The sequence below is a fragment of the Plecotus auritus genome (genome assembly GCF_963455305.1).
Source record: "Plecotus auritus genome assembly, chromosome: 6".
In the NCBI taxonomy this organism is placed as follows: Eukaryota; Metazoa; Chordata; class Mammalia; order Chiroptera; family Vespertilionidae; genus Plecotus; species Plecotus auritus.
In genome coordinates, this window is record NC_137773.1 from 37,270,997 (window position 1) to 37,289,581 (window position 18,585).

Below are 18,585 nucleotides of genomic sequence, written 5' to 3' on the forward strand. Positions count from 1 at the left end.
CTGGTGTTGGCTAGAGGCAGAGGTCTCCACACCTTACCCCCTTTGGAATGTGCCAAAGGGCAGGTCTGAGTGTGAGCTTGGTTATGTTCAGGCTATCCTGATAACCAAGCTGTCAGTCCCCATACTGGCCAGCAGTATCCCAAGGCAGCCTACAGGCCCGATGGAAAGAAAACAGCCTAAACTTGCCTACTGCTCAAAGTCGGCACCTTTGCCAGAGCCCAGCCAGGCCCCGCCCAGTCCCAGGAGAGGCACATCTCTGCATGTTGCCATATGCACTCACTCCCACATAGTGATCCGATAGATGCCAGGCTCAGTCTGTCTCATTGTTCCCTCCTTTGCTGCTCCCAAGGCCTCCCATAAGTGTTATCTTAGCAGAGATGAGGCCACTGTGTTTCAACCTCATAACTTTGGCCTGTGGGTGGAAATCAGCGTGTCCTGTTCTGTCCATCCATGCCCTGACCCCGGGTCCCAGGAAAGATGCACAAGGCTAGTGCCTCCAAAGGTCCAGGCCCTTTGATGGAGATTCTTTCATGCTTAAAGGCATGACTACCAGCAGCTCCACCCACGGGTTTCTAGAGGAAGCACCCAGCTGCTGGAAAGGCTAAAAGCTTGTCTGGTGAGGAAGTAACCCTGCCTCAGACTATTGGTGGCTTGCCACAGAAGGCTGGTCCTGTCTAGCCAGTGGCTCAATTGGTTGGAGTGTCATCCCGTACACCAAAACAGTTGTGGGTTCAATTCCCAGTCAGGGCACATACTAGTATCTAGGTTAAGGATTCAATCCCCTTTTGGTTACATATGGGAGGCAACCGATCAATGTTTCTCACAGTGATGTTTCTCTCTCCTTTCCTCTCTCTCTAAAAAAAAAAAAAAGAAGAAGAAGGCTGGTCCTCACCAAAAGCAGGTTCTCTCAGGGCCTCTGGAGCACGGGGCCTGGAAGTGGTACCTGACTCAGAGGTGACTGCATAGTTTTCCCAGCCTATGGACTGAATGGGGTCAAGACTACCTGATGTTCCATGGGAAAAGAGGACGTGCTTGAGGCAGAGGCCAGCCCATGCTTAGACCCTGGTCAGAAGCTAGGCTCACCCCTACTGCTCAGCCTGAGGCCCTTCAGATGAATCGAGGCCCCCTGGAGAGCAGGGAACGGGCTGCCCTCCCTGCTCTTTCAGCCTCAGGGCTGGAGGCTTCTGAGCTTCCTCACACACAGGGCCTTTGCTCTGTGGAGTCCATCACACTGAAGGGCTACAGAGAGGGCCAAGCCCAGGGAGGCTGGTACCCCACTGCAGTAGGTCTCAGTGAGAAGCATCCATCATCAGCCGGTCTGGGATGTTTGGGGTCCCTTCCTTTCCCAACAGAAGCTTCAATCTCAACCTGTTGGGCCAGATTCCACTCGTTCCTATTCCTGCTCCTGTTCGTGGTGGCTGGCACTCCTCCCCCCTGGGCCAAGCACAGGCTTCTCCAGCCCCGACTCCAGTGACAGACAATGGCCCTGCCCTGACTTTTACATTCTTTAGCCTTAAAGTGAAAAGTAATTTGGTTCATACTGGCACAACTGAAGCAACAGAATAAATAAGGATAGTATTAGATTATAACTCATGAAACAAAATAAATATGTGTGAGTCTGTACTGATATAAAGTAATAATTGTATAAATAAATAAATGGGAGTGAAGGAAAAGCTCTTCTTTGCAGAATTCCAATTGATAAATTGGAAAGAATGTAGAAGATGCAAAAATCACCACTAGGCAAATCCCACAGAAATAGTTGTTGTAGTTGCAGAAACAGGATATTTGTATAGCCTCAAAGTATCTCCCCCAAGATATTCATTAATGATAAAGGGGGGAAAAATAGTAGCTTTACAATAGGGAAACCCAGCAGACACCAACTTAAACAAGTGATCAAGGTTAACATCACCAGTAATAAGCCATATCGATACTATGTACCTGCTGGTATGATGCCCCGAGGACACATCACTTCTATGGTATTCTTGTCAAAAACTCACAAACTCAATTTCATGGTGAGACAAATTACACAAATCCAAAATGAAGGAGATTCATAACAAGTGTCAAGATCAAGATAAGGAAAGACTGAGCAACTATCACAGATTGGAGGAGACTAAGGAGCCATGACAACCAAATACAATGTAAAATCCTGGACTGGATCCTAAAACAGAAAAAGGACACTCGTGGAAAAACTGGTGAAATTAGAACAAGGTCTGAAATTTAGTTAATAATATTGTAACCAATGTTAATTTCCTGGTTTTAATAAATAAATTATGGTTATACTAGATGCCCGATGCACAAAGATTCATGCAGAATGGGCCTTCCTTACCCTGGCTGTCGGCACAGCCTTTGCTCTGGCGGGGAGCTGCCTTTCGGCCTTCCCTCGCTGCCCAGAGGCCCAGAGCTGCTGGGGCATTGCAAAAAACGCCTGTGTCGTCACCATGGCAACAACGTAAGTGTCCTGCCCCGAGCCGCTGGGTGCCTATGCATGCAAATTAACCCGCCATCTTTGGTGGGTTAATTTGCATACTCACTCCTGATTGGCTGGTGGGTGTTGCAAAGGTATGGTCAATTGCATCTTTCTCTTTTATTAGTGTAGGTAACTTGTGATCACTAGGGGAACCTAGGTGAAGGGAATTCTCTGTACTATTTTCACAACTTTTCTCTAAATCAAAAATTATTTCAAAATAAAGTTTAATAAAAAGCAATTCTTAGTTACTGCACAGGATGAATAAATTGGACTTCACAAACAGCCCTGTGGAAGGAAGCCACCGTATACACATATACACACAGACAGATGTACGTATATACCATATTTCATTTACCCATTCATTCGTTGATGGACACTTGAGTTACTTCCACTTTTTGGCTATTGTGAATAATTCTGCTATGAACATGGGTGTACAAATATCTCTTTAAGACTCTGCTTTCAATTATTTTGTATATATACCAAGAAGTGGTATTGTTGGATCATATGGTAATTCTATTTTTAATTTTTTGAAGAACTGCTATACTGTTTTTCATAGTGCCTGCACCATTTTACATTCCCATTAAAGTGCACAAGGACTCCAATTTCTCCACATCCTTGCCAACACTTATTTTCCCTTTTGGGTTTTTTGTTTTTGTTTTTTTAAATAACAGCTATCCTAGTGGGTGTCAGGTGATGATATTTCATTGTGGTTTTGATTTGCATCTGTGTTTCCCTAACAGTTAGTGATGCTGAGCACCTTTCCATACATTGGTATCCCCTTTTGTAGATAAGGAAAGAGAGGCTTTGAGCAGTGAATGTAACATGCTAAAGTCAGCCAGGTGGTTAGTGGTGGAGTCAGAACCGAGGCTCCAGTCAGATTCCAGACTCCTCCTGTGTCATCAGTTCTCTGGGGAGAGCCACCCCCGCCTCCAGCCACCCTGGGGCTCCTCCCACCTTCCTCCCAACCACCAGTGCCCATGTGCCTTTTACCTGACTCCCACCACCCAAAAAGGAAGCAAGGAGCGGAAAAACCAAATCCTGGTGTGTGTGTGTGTGTGTGTGTGTGTGTGTGTGTGTGTGTGTGTGATGAAGAGCATCCACAGGCCCCCGCTCTGTGAGCAGGGCACAACAGGGTAGCTATGTACTTGGAGGCCAGCAGCTACCCACCCCTCACACCTGAGGGGAACAAAACCAGAAAGGAAGGGAAAAGAGACTGGTCAACACAGCTGCCAGGGAGGAGACAGCAGCCAGCTCGGCCAGCTGCAGCTTAGCTGCTGAGGACGCTTCCAGGAACTGAGGTGGGATGAACTGGCCTCCAGTCTTAGGTGCCCCGGGCCAGGATGTAGGCAGGGCATGGGCAAGCACTAGGAGGCCCTGTTAGGGGATCAAAGAAGAATGGCCACCTTAGGGTCTAAGGTAGGCATGGCACCAATGCCAGGGGGAACCTGAGGTGGCCCATAGGCTGAGCCCACTTTCCATAGGTCCTGTAGATGTTGCAGCCACCACTCCTGGTTGGCCACCAGTCTCTGCCAAAGCAACTCCCACAGCTTCCTCACTAATCTTGCTTTTTAGCAGAGAGTGAGCTCTTTCTAAAAACACAAATCTGGCCATGTTACCCCTTCCTTAGAACCCTCACTATTCTTGGAATAAAGTCGGTTCCTCTGCGTTCTTACAAGGCCCACCGGGAACTGGCCTCTGCAGGCGTTTCTAGCCTCACCTGCCATCTTCTGAGCTCCAGGCACCCTGATCTATAAAATTCCATTCCCAGGACCTGCCACGTTCTTTGCCTGGATAAGTCCTGCTCGTGTTTCCAGACTTTGCTCAAATTTTATCCCCACTTCTTGGAGTATTTCCTCACCCTGTTCTCTCCACAGAGAGGGTAATATATTTGCCCCAGGTCACAGAGCAAGCCTGTCAGGATTGGAATTCAGGCTCCAGAACCCTGTTGACATTAGCCCTCTCTGTAACCTGGCCAGTATGCCCCATGGGCATCTGACCTCTGAGATGTCTACAGCCTAGTGCCCAGCTCAAAGCCAGCCATGGTGTCTGATGGTTGTCCCATTGTGCCGAAGGAAGGGGATAGCAGAGGCCACCCTCCAGTTTTTCTTGGGAGGAACACAGAGCAGACGAGGGTCCAGAAGCTGGGGACTCCTACCTGCCCAACCAATAGCAGGAAACTAGTCTGTGAGGATACCCTTCTCGGAAGGACCCGTGCCCTGACCCAGCATCTCCTGGCCTTTACCCAGGGCAAAGCAGGAAATGCAGGGAGTGAAGTTGTCTGGATCCTGACTTTGGAAACTCAGAAAACCTGCCACCAAATCACTTAGGATGCTGAAGGGCTAATGGCATAACCTGGAGCCCCCATCCACCACTGGGCCCTGTGCTCAGAGGGGTCTCTGTGTGTCTGTCTCTTCTTAAGTGCCTTGGTGCCATGGTTATTGCCTTCTTTGATCCCTGCACCCAGCAGGCATCAGGAGGACCTCTGCTCCTTTCCAGGGAAACTGGAGCTCAAGCCTCACCATAGGCACGTGAGAGCAGTAGGCCCCTGATGCTTCCAGAAGTCTGTGGCCACCAGCAGGCAGACCTGCCCATTTGTGTCTGCACTTGAGCTCAGCAGCGTCCCCCACACTTCCCTCGTGCCTGTGACAGAACTTGACTCAGCCTGTACATCTGGGGAGCCTGGGGCTGGGCCTCTCTAGGGCAGCATCTGGCTCTTGAGAAACAACTTCATCTGTTGTGCAACTCTAAAAGAAGACAGTTAGCCATAACACTCCCTTCTCCATCCCCTCCATACTGGACAGAAAGATCAAGAATGAGCTTAATGTGAGTTCGGTTCTCTTCGGCTGCACTCCTTTGTAAGAAGCATAACCCAGTGGTGGGACAGCCAGCGTGGGGGAGCTTTCAAGGGGACTGACGCTGATAGAGGGTTGCACACACCCACCTCGGTCACGATGGTGGACAGGTAGACGTCCTGGCTGAACTCCCAGCCATCCAGGCAGCCCTCCTGCTGCAGCTTCTCCAGGTCCACGTCGCGCCCCGGCTCCAGCCCGAGCGCCGAGAAGTTGGCGATCGCTGCGAGCTGGTAGCGCCGGCAGTTGTGGGGCACTTGGCGGCCGTCCTGCAGCCTGAGCGGGGCACTGTGGTTGCGCCAGGCGCTGCTCAGGTTCGCGGAGTCGGGCACCCGGCAGCGGTGCTCCGGGGTCCCTGCCAGGAACACGACGGACATGCCGTTGAAGCCGTTGGGGATGATGCTGGCGCTGAGCAGGAAGAAGATGAGGCGCTGGAAGAGCCCCCACTCGCCCAGGAAGGCGGTCACCTCGTCGTAGTCCCGCATGCTCCCCGACGCGGCTCAGCAGCTCGCTGCACGCGGTGACGACAGGAGCGCTCTCCGGAGGGCGCCGCGCGGCCGAGGGCGTTACCCGGGGGTGTCGGGACGTTCTGGGGGAGGCAGGCTGCGGAAATTGGAACGAGCGATCGGGGCCAGTTCCCGGGAAACCTGCAGCGGGATCTGGACGCCAAGCTGGAAGCCACCGTAGAAACTCGGGACCACACCCCCATCCCGGCTGGGGCTGGGGCTGGGGCTGGGGAGGGCCGGGCGGCCGGGCCCGCTGGGGTGGGGCTTCCGGGCCGGCTCCGCCTCGAGTCCCCGCTCCGAACGCCGGCGACCCTGCGGTCGACTCCGCAGGGGCTGGGACACAGCGGGGCTACCTGCGTGCGCGGAGGAAGCTTGGCTCTAGAGCTCCGCGTCCCCGGCGACCCCGCAGTGCTGAGCAACCAACCCGGCCCCCGAGCTGGGCCCTCGGGAGAGAGCGGGCGAAAGGAAGGAGCAGAGGCTGGAGAGCAAAGTCTTTGAGAGGTCGGCTCTCGGCCCTCCGGGTCGGCGTCTGCCCCTCGCCCGCGGCGGAGGTCTCTCCGCGGTCCCTTCCAATCCGGAGTCTGAGCTCCGCTGGCCTCACGCAGACGCGAGTCCGTGGAATCCGTGCTCCGGAAAACGCGTGCGGCGCGGCGACAGCGCGCACTCTCCTCGGGCACGCACGCCGCGCCCGTGGCCGGCACCAGCTGACGGGGCGCGCACTCGCCACCCGTCCTGGGAGGGCTGGATTCGGTCACCGGCCGGCGGCATCCGGAGCGGCGCTCTCGGAAAGCCAGGAGCCTCACCTTGAAAAAGGGGAAACAGGCCCAGGGCCCGAGAGGGACGGGCAAGGTCACTCTGCGTCAGAGATAGGCTGGGACGAAAGGAGGTGGGGGGCAGGGGTGGTGCCAGGATCCTGCGCGGGCCCCTAGAGGATTCAACAGGAAGCCTGGCCCACTGTAAGAGCACTTCAGGGAGACGCTGCTGTCACCACTCCTAGATTCTCACTTGGATCCCTTCGCTCTCTCCACACCCCGCGGGGCTCTTTATGGGGTGGCTGCCAGAGCCATCTGGACAGGAAGGCCTCCCGTTGGCATAAGGGACTGCCCCCAGTCCAGGAACTGGAGGGAGGAAGGGAGGAGGAGAAGATCCAGTCTGGCGCCTAGATCTAAAGGGGTAACCAGAGCTGGGACAACAGTCTGCTCAAGTGTCCAGGCCTAAGTCCCCTCTGCTAGCCTGGGGCTGCTGTCAGAGTCCTGGGGTTCATGAGGCAGATGAAATTGCCAGGCTGAAGGACCTGTCAAATTGGAGATTTTGTACAAGTTTGTTTGCTTCTCCAGCCCCTGTTTTACAGGCTGAGGGACATTTCTGCCTCATTTTTTGTAGCCTCCAGTCTTACCCCTCCTCTTAGCCTGGCCTCACTCATTTCATTTGCCTCAGTTTCCCTGTCTGAATAAGACCATATGTCCTGATGTGCCAGGACAGCTCTGATTTATGCCTAGTAATCCAGCAAAATTATTAATAGCTCTTCCCTTTACGTTTAAAAGTATTCTTCTTTGAAATGTATGTGTGTGTGTGTGTGTGTATATCACATCCTCGAATTCAATGTCATTTTGTTATGTTGATGAGGAAAAAAGTCGATTTTCAGCTTGAGCCACATCTGTGTGATGTTTTCACCTCTCCCCATGTCTGCGTGAGTTTTCTCCAGGTCCTTTAGTTCCTCCCACATCCCAAAAATGTGCATGTAAGGCTAATTCACCTGTTTCCATCATCCCAGTATGAGTGAGTGTGCATGTGTTTGTGTTTATGTGTGTGTGCCCATGCGTGTGTGTGTGTGTGTGTGTGTGTGTGTGTGTCCCTGCGATGGAAGGGTGTCCTGTCCAGGGTGGGTTCTGGCCTTGCATTCTGAGCTTCTGGGATAGTCTCTGGCCACCTATGACCCTGAACTGGAAGAAGCGGATTGGAAAATAATCTTACTTGTTTGTGTTAATTTTTTTTTGAGTGTATGTATAGCTTACATTTACTTCAATGTTTTCTATTAGACGTGTTTGAGGTCTTTATTTAGAAGTTTGGTGATGTTTTTTTGTGACCAGAAATATGTCATGGGAACTTAACTCTTGTTTATATCAATTAGCCTATGGCAGTGGTCGGCAAACTCATTAGTCAACAGAGCCAAATATCAACAGTATAACAATTGAAATTTCTTTTGAGAGCCAAATTTTTTAAACTTAAACTTCTTCTAATGCCACTTCTTCAAAATAGACTTGCCCAGGCTGTGGTATTTTGTGGAAGAGCCACACTCAAGGGCCCAAAGAGCCGCATGTGGCTCGCGAGCCACGGTTTGCCGACCACTGGCCTATGAGTATATGTAGATCCATATCTTGAACCATTTTGCCCTCCATAAAAAATGAATGTCCAAGTGCACTACTTACAGCTGGGCCCATTGGGAAGATTTCCCTTGACCACTGTCCTTTAGGGCCACCCCTAGGTGGGGCTGTGTTGCAGTAACAATGCAGTTTTTGGCTGATAGCAAACTAACCCATCTGTGAGTCAGGCCTGAGTATTTTTTCCCCCACCAGTTGGTTATAGAGGGCAATCCCACAAGACCGTACTTTCGAGTTAAGGGAGAAGTGTGAGTATAGCTAAGGTAGGTGGCATAGGAATTAGAACCACCTGTTCATTAACTTACATGAGTCCTATGGACCTGCTCAGCCCTGATCCTGACTCTGTAATTTATTTCTGTTATAAGGTGGATTGCTGCTGTGCCTGCTTAATCTTATGACTTGATAGAATCTGATAATACCCAACTCATACTGGACACCTCTAGTTTCATGATGTCTCACTGCCACAGCTGCTTTTCCAAAAGGCAAAAAGTTCCATGACCTTGCTCTGGAACCTTAGAGATCTGTACTGAAACTCCTTTTTTAGGATTCATGGGAGACTCTCCCCAGCATCTCATCACCACAAACACCTCTAGCACCATTCTTCTGCTGGGTCATATGGAACAGATAGTAGAACCTTGCGCTATACTTGGACATACTGTAGAGCTCTCTTGCTCTGGTCTTCACTGGCCCCCATTAAAGAGGTCAGAGTAATATTCCCACCACGCTTTATATCTTTTTACATAAAGGACATAAAGGGTACAGGGTACAACAACTTGTCTTTACCTTACAGGGGATGACCTGGTATGCTCCTGACTACTGGATCCCTAGTAACCTAACCAATTTGCTTCAAAATAATATGAGATGGAGGAAGTGAGCAAGTATATAGATACAATAAGATTGGCTATGATGATGGTTCTAGGGGTTCATTTTACGAGTGTGTTTACTTTTACATACATTTAACTCAGTCCAGAATAAAAAGGTAAGAAAAAACTTCACCAGTAGAGCAGGCCCTGAATCTTCATACTGCCCCCCCCCCCCCTCATCTTCTGGCATGCAGTATCTTATTGGTGGCAAATTAGCATTATGCCACCAATACAGTGAACCATCCTGATGTTCTATGGACTACAAAGACAACCAAAGTCACTAAGAACTATACTGTGAAAGAGAGCAGGAGAATTCACATGGCCCGGGGCAAGAAAGTAAATAGGTACTGCTATTTATCTCACATAAAAGCAAACAGCTTTTTGCTATTGTTAATCCTCACCCAAGGATATTTTTCCCATTGATTTTTAGAGAGAGTGGAAGGGGGGGAGGGGAGAGAGAGAGAGAGAGAGAGAGAGAGAGAGAGAGAGAGAGAGAGAGAGAGAAGAAGCTCTCACATCTATTGGTTGAATCCTGCACACACCCCAACCGGTGTGGGGACTGGGCAGGAATTGAACCTGCAACCCAGGTACATGACCTTGATGGGAAACAACTGGAGACGCTTGGTGGATGGGCGGATGCTCCAACCACCGACCATACCAGCCAGGGCAAAACCAACAGTTTTTGGTCCCCCATAGTGAAGATTATTAAGAAGAAAAAAATCCTTGATATTGGTGCTACTCTTCACAATTCCTCCCAGGACTCCCAGGATGTGGTTTTACTTGTGAGTTAATAAATTGGTTAAAAAAAAATGTGAGGGTGTTAGAGGCTTCCATTTGGCACTTCCTACCATAATGGCTCTTATTTAATGGGACGGGGGTAATGTTAGGGTCTTGCCAGCTGCTAAGTGTATCTGTCTCACTTAGGGATCAGGAACTACAGTGTGAATCTTCCTTTTCCTTTTTTTTTTTTGAGAGAGAAAAAATCATTGATGTGAGAAACATCGATCAGTTTCCTCCCATATGCACCCCAACAGAGGATGGAACCCGTAGCCTGGGTATGCACCCTGACCAGGAATCGAACCTGCCACCTTTTGGTGTACGGGATGAAGCTCCAACCAACTGAGCCATACCAGCCAGGGCTACAGTGTGAATTTTTAGACCTATTAGACCAGCTTGCACAAGAACTCATCTACTACCTGGCTTTCATGAACCTCCAATCTAACTGGGAGAACATGATGGTGTTTCCCATCCTCTGGCATCAATGCCAGCTCTTATCCTGAATCCAATTTGTGTCCCCTCAAATTCATATGCTGAAGCCCTAACCCTCAATGTAATAGTTATTTGCAGATGGGGCCTTTGGGAGATAATTAGGCTTTGATGAGATCATGACAGTGGGGCCCTCATGATGGGATTAGTGTCCTTTTAAGAACAGGCACCAGAGAACTTGCAAAAAGGTAGCCATCTACAAGCCAAGAAGAATGTTCTCTTCAGGAACTGAGTCAGCTGGCAACTTGATCTTGGACTATCCAGCCTCCAAAATTGTGAGAAATAAACTTCCATTGTTTAAGCCACTCAGTTTGTGATATTTTGTTATGGCAGCCTGAACAGATTAAGATAGCCACATACACCTTGTGGGGTATAATTATCATATACTAGAGGCCCGGTGCACGAAATTTGTGCATGGGTAGGGTCCCTAGGCCTGGCCGGTGATCAGGGCCAATCTGTGGGGCGACCGGCAGGGCAATCAGGGGGGCCCTGCTGGCACCCACCTTAGCTGGCCTGGCACTGTGCTCGCCAGCCCTGCCACTGCCGGCCAGTCTCTTCCCTCTTCTTCCCTCTGCTGGGTGACAGGCGGGGCACCCCTCCTCCCCCCTACCTACTGGCACCCACCTTGGCTGGCCTGGGGCCTGTGGGCTGGGGGCAGCTCCTGCATTGAGCATCTGCCCTCTGGTAGTCAATGTGCATCATAGCGATCAGTCATTCGGTCGTTCTACCGTTTGGTCGATTTGCATATTAGGCTTTTATTATATAGGATACTTTGGTTACTATAGGAGTGTTCTTCCTTATGGGGACTTGGCCTCCTTTTCCATCAATAGGCTCAGGGCCTGTGGAGTGGCCTGGATCTGAGAAGTTTATGAAGAAACTTCAAGAGCAGGCCTTCCTTCCCCTGGCTGCCAGCACTGGCTTCCCTCTGGCACCTGGGATCCGGGCTTCCCTTGCAGACATGGCTTCGTCTGGAAGGTCGTCTGGAATGACATCCTGTCTAATTAGCATATAACTATTTTCCCCTGCGACAGCTGACCTCAGGCTTCTGCTTACCTGCTCCTGATTTTGGGGGGTAAGGTTGTTATATAAATAACACACAGTCATCTGCACATTTTTTCACTCTTAGGAACACCGTGGTCTATTAGCCATCACTACTGACCCCTTGGGTTGAAGCAGTCTGATTGCCACTGTGATCCACCTTACCTCTGTTGATTCAGTGTCACCATCCAGCCTCTGCTAGAGTCCTACCATCTCCGCTGACACTAAGCATCCTTTACCTGTGCATTTTGTATTGCCTCAGTGAAGGGAGTGTCCTCTGGACCTGCCTCTGGAATATAAATTGGTGATAGGTTCTCTGGTCTAGGATGATAAATACAATCTAACATTCTCACTCCCTTGAGGCTTCTGACTCCTTTGATACTCTGTCAAGAAAGTTCTGGCATCACCATCTCATTTCTGTAGGTCATAATTGTATCCAAATTTCAAAGAGTCATGTCAGAAGCATATGAAGATGGTTTTATGTATCCTTGCTTGAATGTTTTACCTAGAATTACAAGAGAGTGCTCCAAGGTTAATAAATACCCACACATTACCCCTCTTCCTACCTGTCACTTTTTCAATGTGTGTGTTATTTCCTTGTGGGCCAGGAACTGTATTTCTGCACTTGGGCTGTGCTGAGACCTAACCCTAGGAGGTATTGGTCTGGAGGCAATGAGGGGAGATAGGAGAGCATCTTAAGGGGGATAAGCAGTATCTTTGGAACCACTTGCCTCAGGAGGAGTCTTGGCAGGGATTCCAGGCAAGGGGGAGAGATCTGCTGCTGCCTTGAAGGTTTAGGGGAATTATCACAATCCACCCAAATGTTCCCATTCTGTGTTCTAGGGTTCTATGTATTTCCTATCAGGGCCATGACTTCGTCATAGGAGATCCACCAAAGCTGTGCATGCAACCTTTGGTGGCTCTCCTACCCTTTCAATTAAATCAACTAAATCCTGGGCTTGATTTACAGCACAATCTGCCCTGGCTGCAGAAATTGGGGGATGGAGGCCTCCTGTCTTACACAGTGTCTTTGAGTTTATACTTTGCTGCTGATCAATGATTCTCGCTCATCATTGATGTTTCTAGCTCTCTCTCCCTCTCCCTTCCACTCTCTGAAATCAATTAAAAAACATATTTAAAATAAAAAAATGTTTTCAGACATTGCTAAATGCCCCCTGGGGGGTAAAATCACCCTTATTAAAAAACACTGACACAAGGCAATGTCTTAGTTTCACTTGCATCACAGTATAATCTAGCATGGGTAAGAGTTTTGGTAACTGCCTGCCAGAGATGATTATCATTCCATTTACCAACAGTAATGGGGTCCTTAGCTCTGTTGGAAAGGTTAATGTTCCCATTCTAGAATCCCTTTTTTGTAAATGTGCCTTCTAAACAGCTTCTATTTAGGAATAGCTCTAAGAAAACATGAATAAAGTACTATGGAGGGAAAGCAACTACGAGGGTACAGCTCAGGGTTGTTTACAGCTGTGGGAAATCAGGAGAATGTGTCTCAGAAATGTCTGTCTAAAGGTTCAGAAGTAGGAACATTTATCCGCAGGTGTCTATCCCTCACTGGTTCAAGTGCGTCCTGTTGGGTATTAACTCCCCCAATTCCAGACTGCACGTGCGTGAGAGCTGCACGTGTCTGTAGGTGTCCCGTGCCTCAGTGTCCGGAAGTCTGGGAGCAGAAAGTGAGAATTAAACAGGGCAGCTGAGGTTGGGACACCTCGGAGGAGCAGTGGTGGGAGTAAACAGTATGCCCGGAGACTCTGAAGCCATGAGTCACATGCCTGTCATCCTACTTAAATAGGACCTGGGAGGACCAGGCTGCGCTGCCCCTCACTGGGTACTGCCCAGGAGCGGGAGGAAGGCAGGATCCTGGCAGCCTTATCCATATGTTCAACTCCTGCTTCTGCTTGTTCTAGCCAAGAGGGCCTGGAGTCAACACTGCGGGGCAGGTGGGTCCCCAGGCCACCTCCTGGCACCGGAACCATCCGATCCAGCCCTGAGACTTGCCCATGTGAGCCAGAAAGCAGTGGTGGGGAAAGGCACAGGGACGAGGGTTGGAAAGATTGGCAGAGGTGAAACCACCATTGACCTTAGAAATCCTTAATTGTTAAATGGCTTTAGATTTCTTTCTGAGGCAATGGCAGTCAGAAGGAAAACCTGATGCGATTTCTGTTTTTAGAAAGATCCCTCTGGTGGCCAAGTTGAGAATGCAGAGGAGGAAGCTAGGGTGGAAGTAGAGACGCCAGGGAGGAGACTTGTCAGCATCCAAGAGGGTGATGGTGGTCGTGGCCAACCCATCTGGTAGATGGATTCCAGAGCTGTTAAGGGGGTGGCAAGGACAGGTCATGATGACCAACTAGATGTGGGCTGAGGAAGGGGAAGAAGGCAGGGAAGATCCAAACTTGGGGAGCTGCATGGTGAGTGGTTGGTGTGTTTTTCTCCGAGATGGGAGCATAGGAGTAAGAGTAGTTGGAGAGAAGATGATGAGGTGGGTATGGGATGTTTTGAGTGTGAGGTGTATTTGGGACATCCAGGTAGAGATGCCCAGTCAGTTAGAGGTCTGGGTTGGAGGCCTTGGGCATAGTTCTTGGAGGCTGAGATCTCCAGAGAGCAGAGCCAGTCAGGGTTTTTGGTTGGAAGCAGGAGTGCTGGACATCCACTGGGATTATCAGGAATCTGCTGTGGAGGTGGTTCTAGGCACTGGGAAGTTTACAAACCAAAGTGGAGTCCTAGCAGGGCAAGATCCAGTCCTTGGCCGGGCCAGGGTAGCCTCTGATCTCTGTCCTTCCAGACCAAATCCAGGGGAACTTGATGATACTACTAAAGGATGGCAGGGGCAGTTTGGAAAGAGGCCCAAACAACCAAAGCCCCTCTAGAGAATGAGCATTTGAAGGGGAAATGAGGAGGTGGGCCGGAGCCTGAAGGAGGCTGGTGCTCAGGGACCATCAGGAGAGTGGACAGGAACAGGGGCTGAGAAGGCACAGCATGATGTAGGAGGACAGGGCAGAGGGGTAAGAGACTACCCCCAACCAGGGCAGGCTCCAGCAATCAGAGAGTGCTCTGGGGGCTGGGAGGGGGCCACTTCAGGCAGGCTATTTCCTGTTCTCTCTCTCTTTCTCTCTCTAATCTCTTCCTCTCTCTCTAATCATCTCAGCAGCTCTAGGAACCACTGAGGAGCTGGTGAGCAACCAGAATAGCCATTTAGCAGAGATTATGACCTGACCTCAGGAACAAGTCAAGCAGGCATAGGGGTGGGTTCATGCAGGCCAGAGTTTATGATCGTGTATTGTGGGTACAAGCCTTGTCTACACTCTGACCCAAAATTTCAGGGATCACCTTGATTCAGTCCAGCTTCCACCATTCCATTCCCCATAGAGGACTGGGAACCCAGCCCTGTGTGAGGGGTTGGTGAGTCTGAGCCTCACACTCTGGGCTGTTCTGGGAACCTTGCCAAGCAGAGACAGGTTAGCACCCTTCAGAGTGGCCTGGGCAGAGTCCCCAGGTCATTCAGGGCAGGCAATGCTCTTCAGGGAAGACAGGTTACCCTGGGTGCCCTTGCTATTGACATTAGCTAACTAGTATGTGAGCTTGGCAAATGTTTCAACTTGTCTGAGGTCATCCATGAAATGGGGATAATAATTGTATTTCCTTCAGGTTGACGTGAGGGTTACAGGAGGGTAATATCAGTTTACCAAGGACATGGAGATGAATGCCTGGGACACATTCGCTCCTGTTACAGTTATTAACCAACTTGTATCTCTTACTCTGAGTCTGTGGCTGTGCTCTGGCTCCCGTGAAAATGTGCCTGAAAAACAAGAATGCCCTGGAGAACCGCCGAGCGTCCTTCCACTGCGGCCTTTGTCCGTGAGCAAGCTGCTGAGTGGTGCTTTGCCCTCTGGGCTTGGCTTACCCGGGTCTGACTGGGGAGACAGACCTGCTCACAGGGCTGGTCAGTTGGGTTTCTAAGCCCTGAGGACAACCCCAGGAACAGGTAAAGCCCCTGGCAGCCTCTCCTGGGATTTCTAGCCTTTACCTTCAGCTACAAATGGTTCATCTCAGACAGGAGCAAGGATGAAATTTGGTTTCTGTAGGGACCCAAATCGTTTCCTGCCGGAGGCTAAGTCCAGCAGGTCATAATAAATGTGAAAAGTCCTCAAAAGGTTGAATGGACTCTTTCAGCAGGGCTGAAAACCTACATATTGTTACCTGCTGCTGGAACAGCTGAAGGCAATTCCCCTAACCTGATGATCCTTTACTGTTTACTGGACCTTACCTTTGATATGTATTCGGAGAACCCACTTCACTAGAAAGTGGAGCCTCCCCTGGCTCCCCCATGCCTCCCAAATTTGTATTTCTTGTCTAGTCTCTTTACTCATTTATGTCGCAGCCCCTTCTCCAGATTAATGAACCCTAGCAGCGGAAAAGACCTTAGCAGTTTCCCGCTGGCGGTTGTGGGGGCATAGGAAGACAGTCCTTGCTTGTTAGAGAGACCCCTGTACTACCCTCAACCCTTTTTACATTTCCACCTCCATTTGGGGGTGCTGGGGAATGTTGTGTGGGAAATGGTAAATCATGAAATTAGCCAGAGTTGTGAAGAGTATGGGATCCAAGGATAAGAAGCTGTTACCTTGGGTAAGAATAAGCGGTCCAGATGGAGCTGGAGTACAGATGAGCTAGGCAGGGAGACCCAGAGGCAGAGGAACAGGCAGGGTGCTCCCAGGTGGGCAGCTCACAACACCTCCCCTCCCCACCCCCAACCCCCCCAACTTAGCTGCTCATGGGCTGTGAGCCCAGAGGCAGGCTATTGTGCCCACTAGAGGGACTGGGTCTTCGGCCAGGAAGGGAGGAGGGCTGCCATGAAGCAGCCTCTAGCATTCTCCTGCCCTCACCCCTTTCCTTGGTTCTTAAGGAGGACGGTGGGGCAATAAAGGTGTCACACAGAGAACCAAAAGGAAGGACTCAGTTTTCAAGCTCCTTGTGAGGACAAGGAAGGCTGCAAGAGTCTGGAAGAGAGCCTGATAAAGCTGAACTTGCAGGTCAGTGTGACTGGAATTGTGGGAACATGAGACAGAGCTGTCAGCCGAGATCAGCAGGGGCTCACGTCATAGGGCCTGTGGGCAGGGCTGGGAGTTTAGACTTTGTCCTGAGAGCCATGGGGAGCCAGGAGTTTTAATAGATAGGAGTGACATAATCAGAATTGCGTTTTAAAAAGTTCCCTTTGCTGTTGTGTGGGATGGGACTGAGGGGCCAGGCAGGAGACAGGAAGGCCAGGCAGGAGGCTATTACAGCACCCAGGCCGGACAGTGTGGGGGCCTGGCCTGGGGCTGGAGCTCTGGAGGGAGTGGGCTAGTTAGGGATTAGTGAGGGGTGAATGCAGTTGTGCCTACTAACTGGTCTCCCTGCATCCACCTTTGCCCCTTACAGTCAATTCTCCATACAACAGCACCAGGGATCCTGGTTAAAACATAAAAGTCCAGGTCATGCCACTCCTCCGGCTTCTCATCTCAGAGTAAAATCCAAAGTCCTTCCTGTGGCTTACAAGGTCAACATGGTCAGCCCTCCTGTCCCCACATCTCTCTGACCTCATCTACTACTCCCGGCCACCTCACTCCCACCACTTGGGCCATTTCTTCACTGTTCTTAGGACGAACAAGCACATGCCTCCTCTCCCAGCCCTACCCAGGGCCTTAGTACTTCCTGTTCCCTCTGCCTGGACCGCAATTTCCTCCTTACCATCTCAGGTCTCTGCTCAAATGTCACTGTATCTGTGAGGTCTTTCTAAGTTCCTCACACGAAGGGATCACTTATTGTCTACTGTAATGGCCTATTTATTTCCTTTATGGCACTGCCTAAAATCTGTATTTATATGTTTGTCCAAAATGTTTTCCTGGTAGGTAGCACAATGCCTGGTACATGGTAGATTCTTAGTAAATAATTAATTGAATGAATGAGTTGAGCTTGAGGTTGTAGGTGGGAGATAGTAGCCCTCAAGGCCTTACCTCCCTCTGAGGGTTTAGGCAGTATGCCCACTGAAACCAGGAAGCGAGGAAGAAGGTGGTGGGAGGCAGGGAGGCCCAGGATGTGTGTGTGTGTGTGTGTATGCACACTGCTTGGCCTGGGGTCGGGGCAGGACAAAGGTAGGTCTAGGCCAGGCTCTGACCAGGTTGGTAACAGGTTGTGCCAGAAACACCAGATAGGGAGGGAGGGGATGGAGTGGAGGGCATGTGGATGGAAACTACTAACTCTGCCAAGGCTTTGCTGTGGGGAAGGGGACAGTGCAGCCGGGCCTTGAGGAATGAGTAGGAGTTTGTTGGATGGAGAAGAAAAAATAAAGGCATTTTGAGCTTGAGAGAAGGTCTGAGGTGCATGAAAAGGCAGGATGGCTCAAAGAATGGTGAACTGTCTGGTACAGCAGAGGAAGTGAGATCAAGAGTTCAGCAACATGAAGTCAGAGAGTTTTCAAATGCTAGGCCTATAATTGATCAATCAGTTGCTCTGTCCTCAGGGCCTTGGGGGCCATGAAGGGGGCCATGAAGCAAGGGAGTGCAAGAATACTCCAGCTGCCCTGCAATGGGCCCCAGAAATGCTTAAGAGGCAGAACCCCAGACAGAAGGATGGGTAGGATGGGATGGTGGGTGGAGGGTATAGAGGATGATGTCCAAGTCTAGTTTGAAGGCTCCGGAGGTGAGGACTTGAGAGAGGAGCAGGTTTGGGGACAATATGAGAGTTGGGACTGGGCCGGGTGGGCTGGCGCACTGTGAGTTGGGGACCCTGGGTCACAGAGATATTGTCCCACAGGACGTTGCCCCAATATTTTTATGTTCACCACCTTTGGGCTCGGTCAGGGCCCCTGTGTAGAGAGGGTGTTTGGGGCACTGGGCAGAGTCGTGAACCTGGGAGAGGACAGATCAGCCCGCAGTTCTGGGCGCCACTCCTCTTAGCTCCTGCCTCACGCAAATACCTGCCTAGGCAAGGGCTTCTCCGGGTGCTGCAGCCCTGTGGGGGTGCAGCTGTTGGTGCCCATGATGCCACGACAGCTCAAGGACCCTTCAATTTGGGTGGCAGACCCTGTGGGGAGAGGGGGTGATGGCGCGTCCTGGGATTAAGGGGAGTGCCGTCGGCTGGTGGATGTACAGCGGCGACTGAGAGTGGGACTGTGGGTGGCAGATTCTGCGGTTTGAGTCTGAGAGCCAGGTGGAGGCCTGT

The 18,585-nt window shown here is 50.6% G+C and overlaps 1 protein-coding gene across 1 annotated transcript in view; it reads right to left on the reverse strand.

Annotated features, from left to right (window-relative positions):
* The window catches only part of SLC22A4 (solute carrier family 22 member 4), a 45,473-nt gene extending 38,789 nt beyond the window's left edge, over positions 1-6,684 (reverse strand). The window contains exon 1 of the mRNA XM_080672895.1: positions 5,409-6,684. Within this exon, the coding sequence (XP_080529021.1) occupies positions 5,409-5,801 (393 nt within the window). The 5' untranslated portion in view covers positions 5,802-6,684. The remainder of the gene's footprint in view (positions 1-5,408) is intronic.
* Between the last annotated feature and the right edge of the window lie 11,901 nt (positions 6,685-18,585).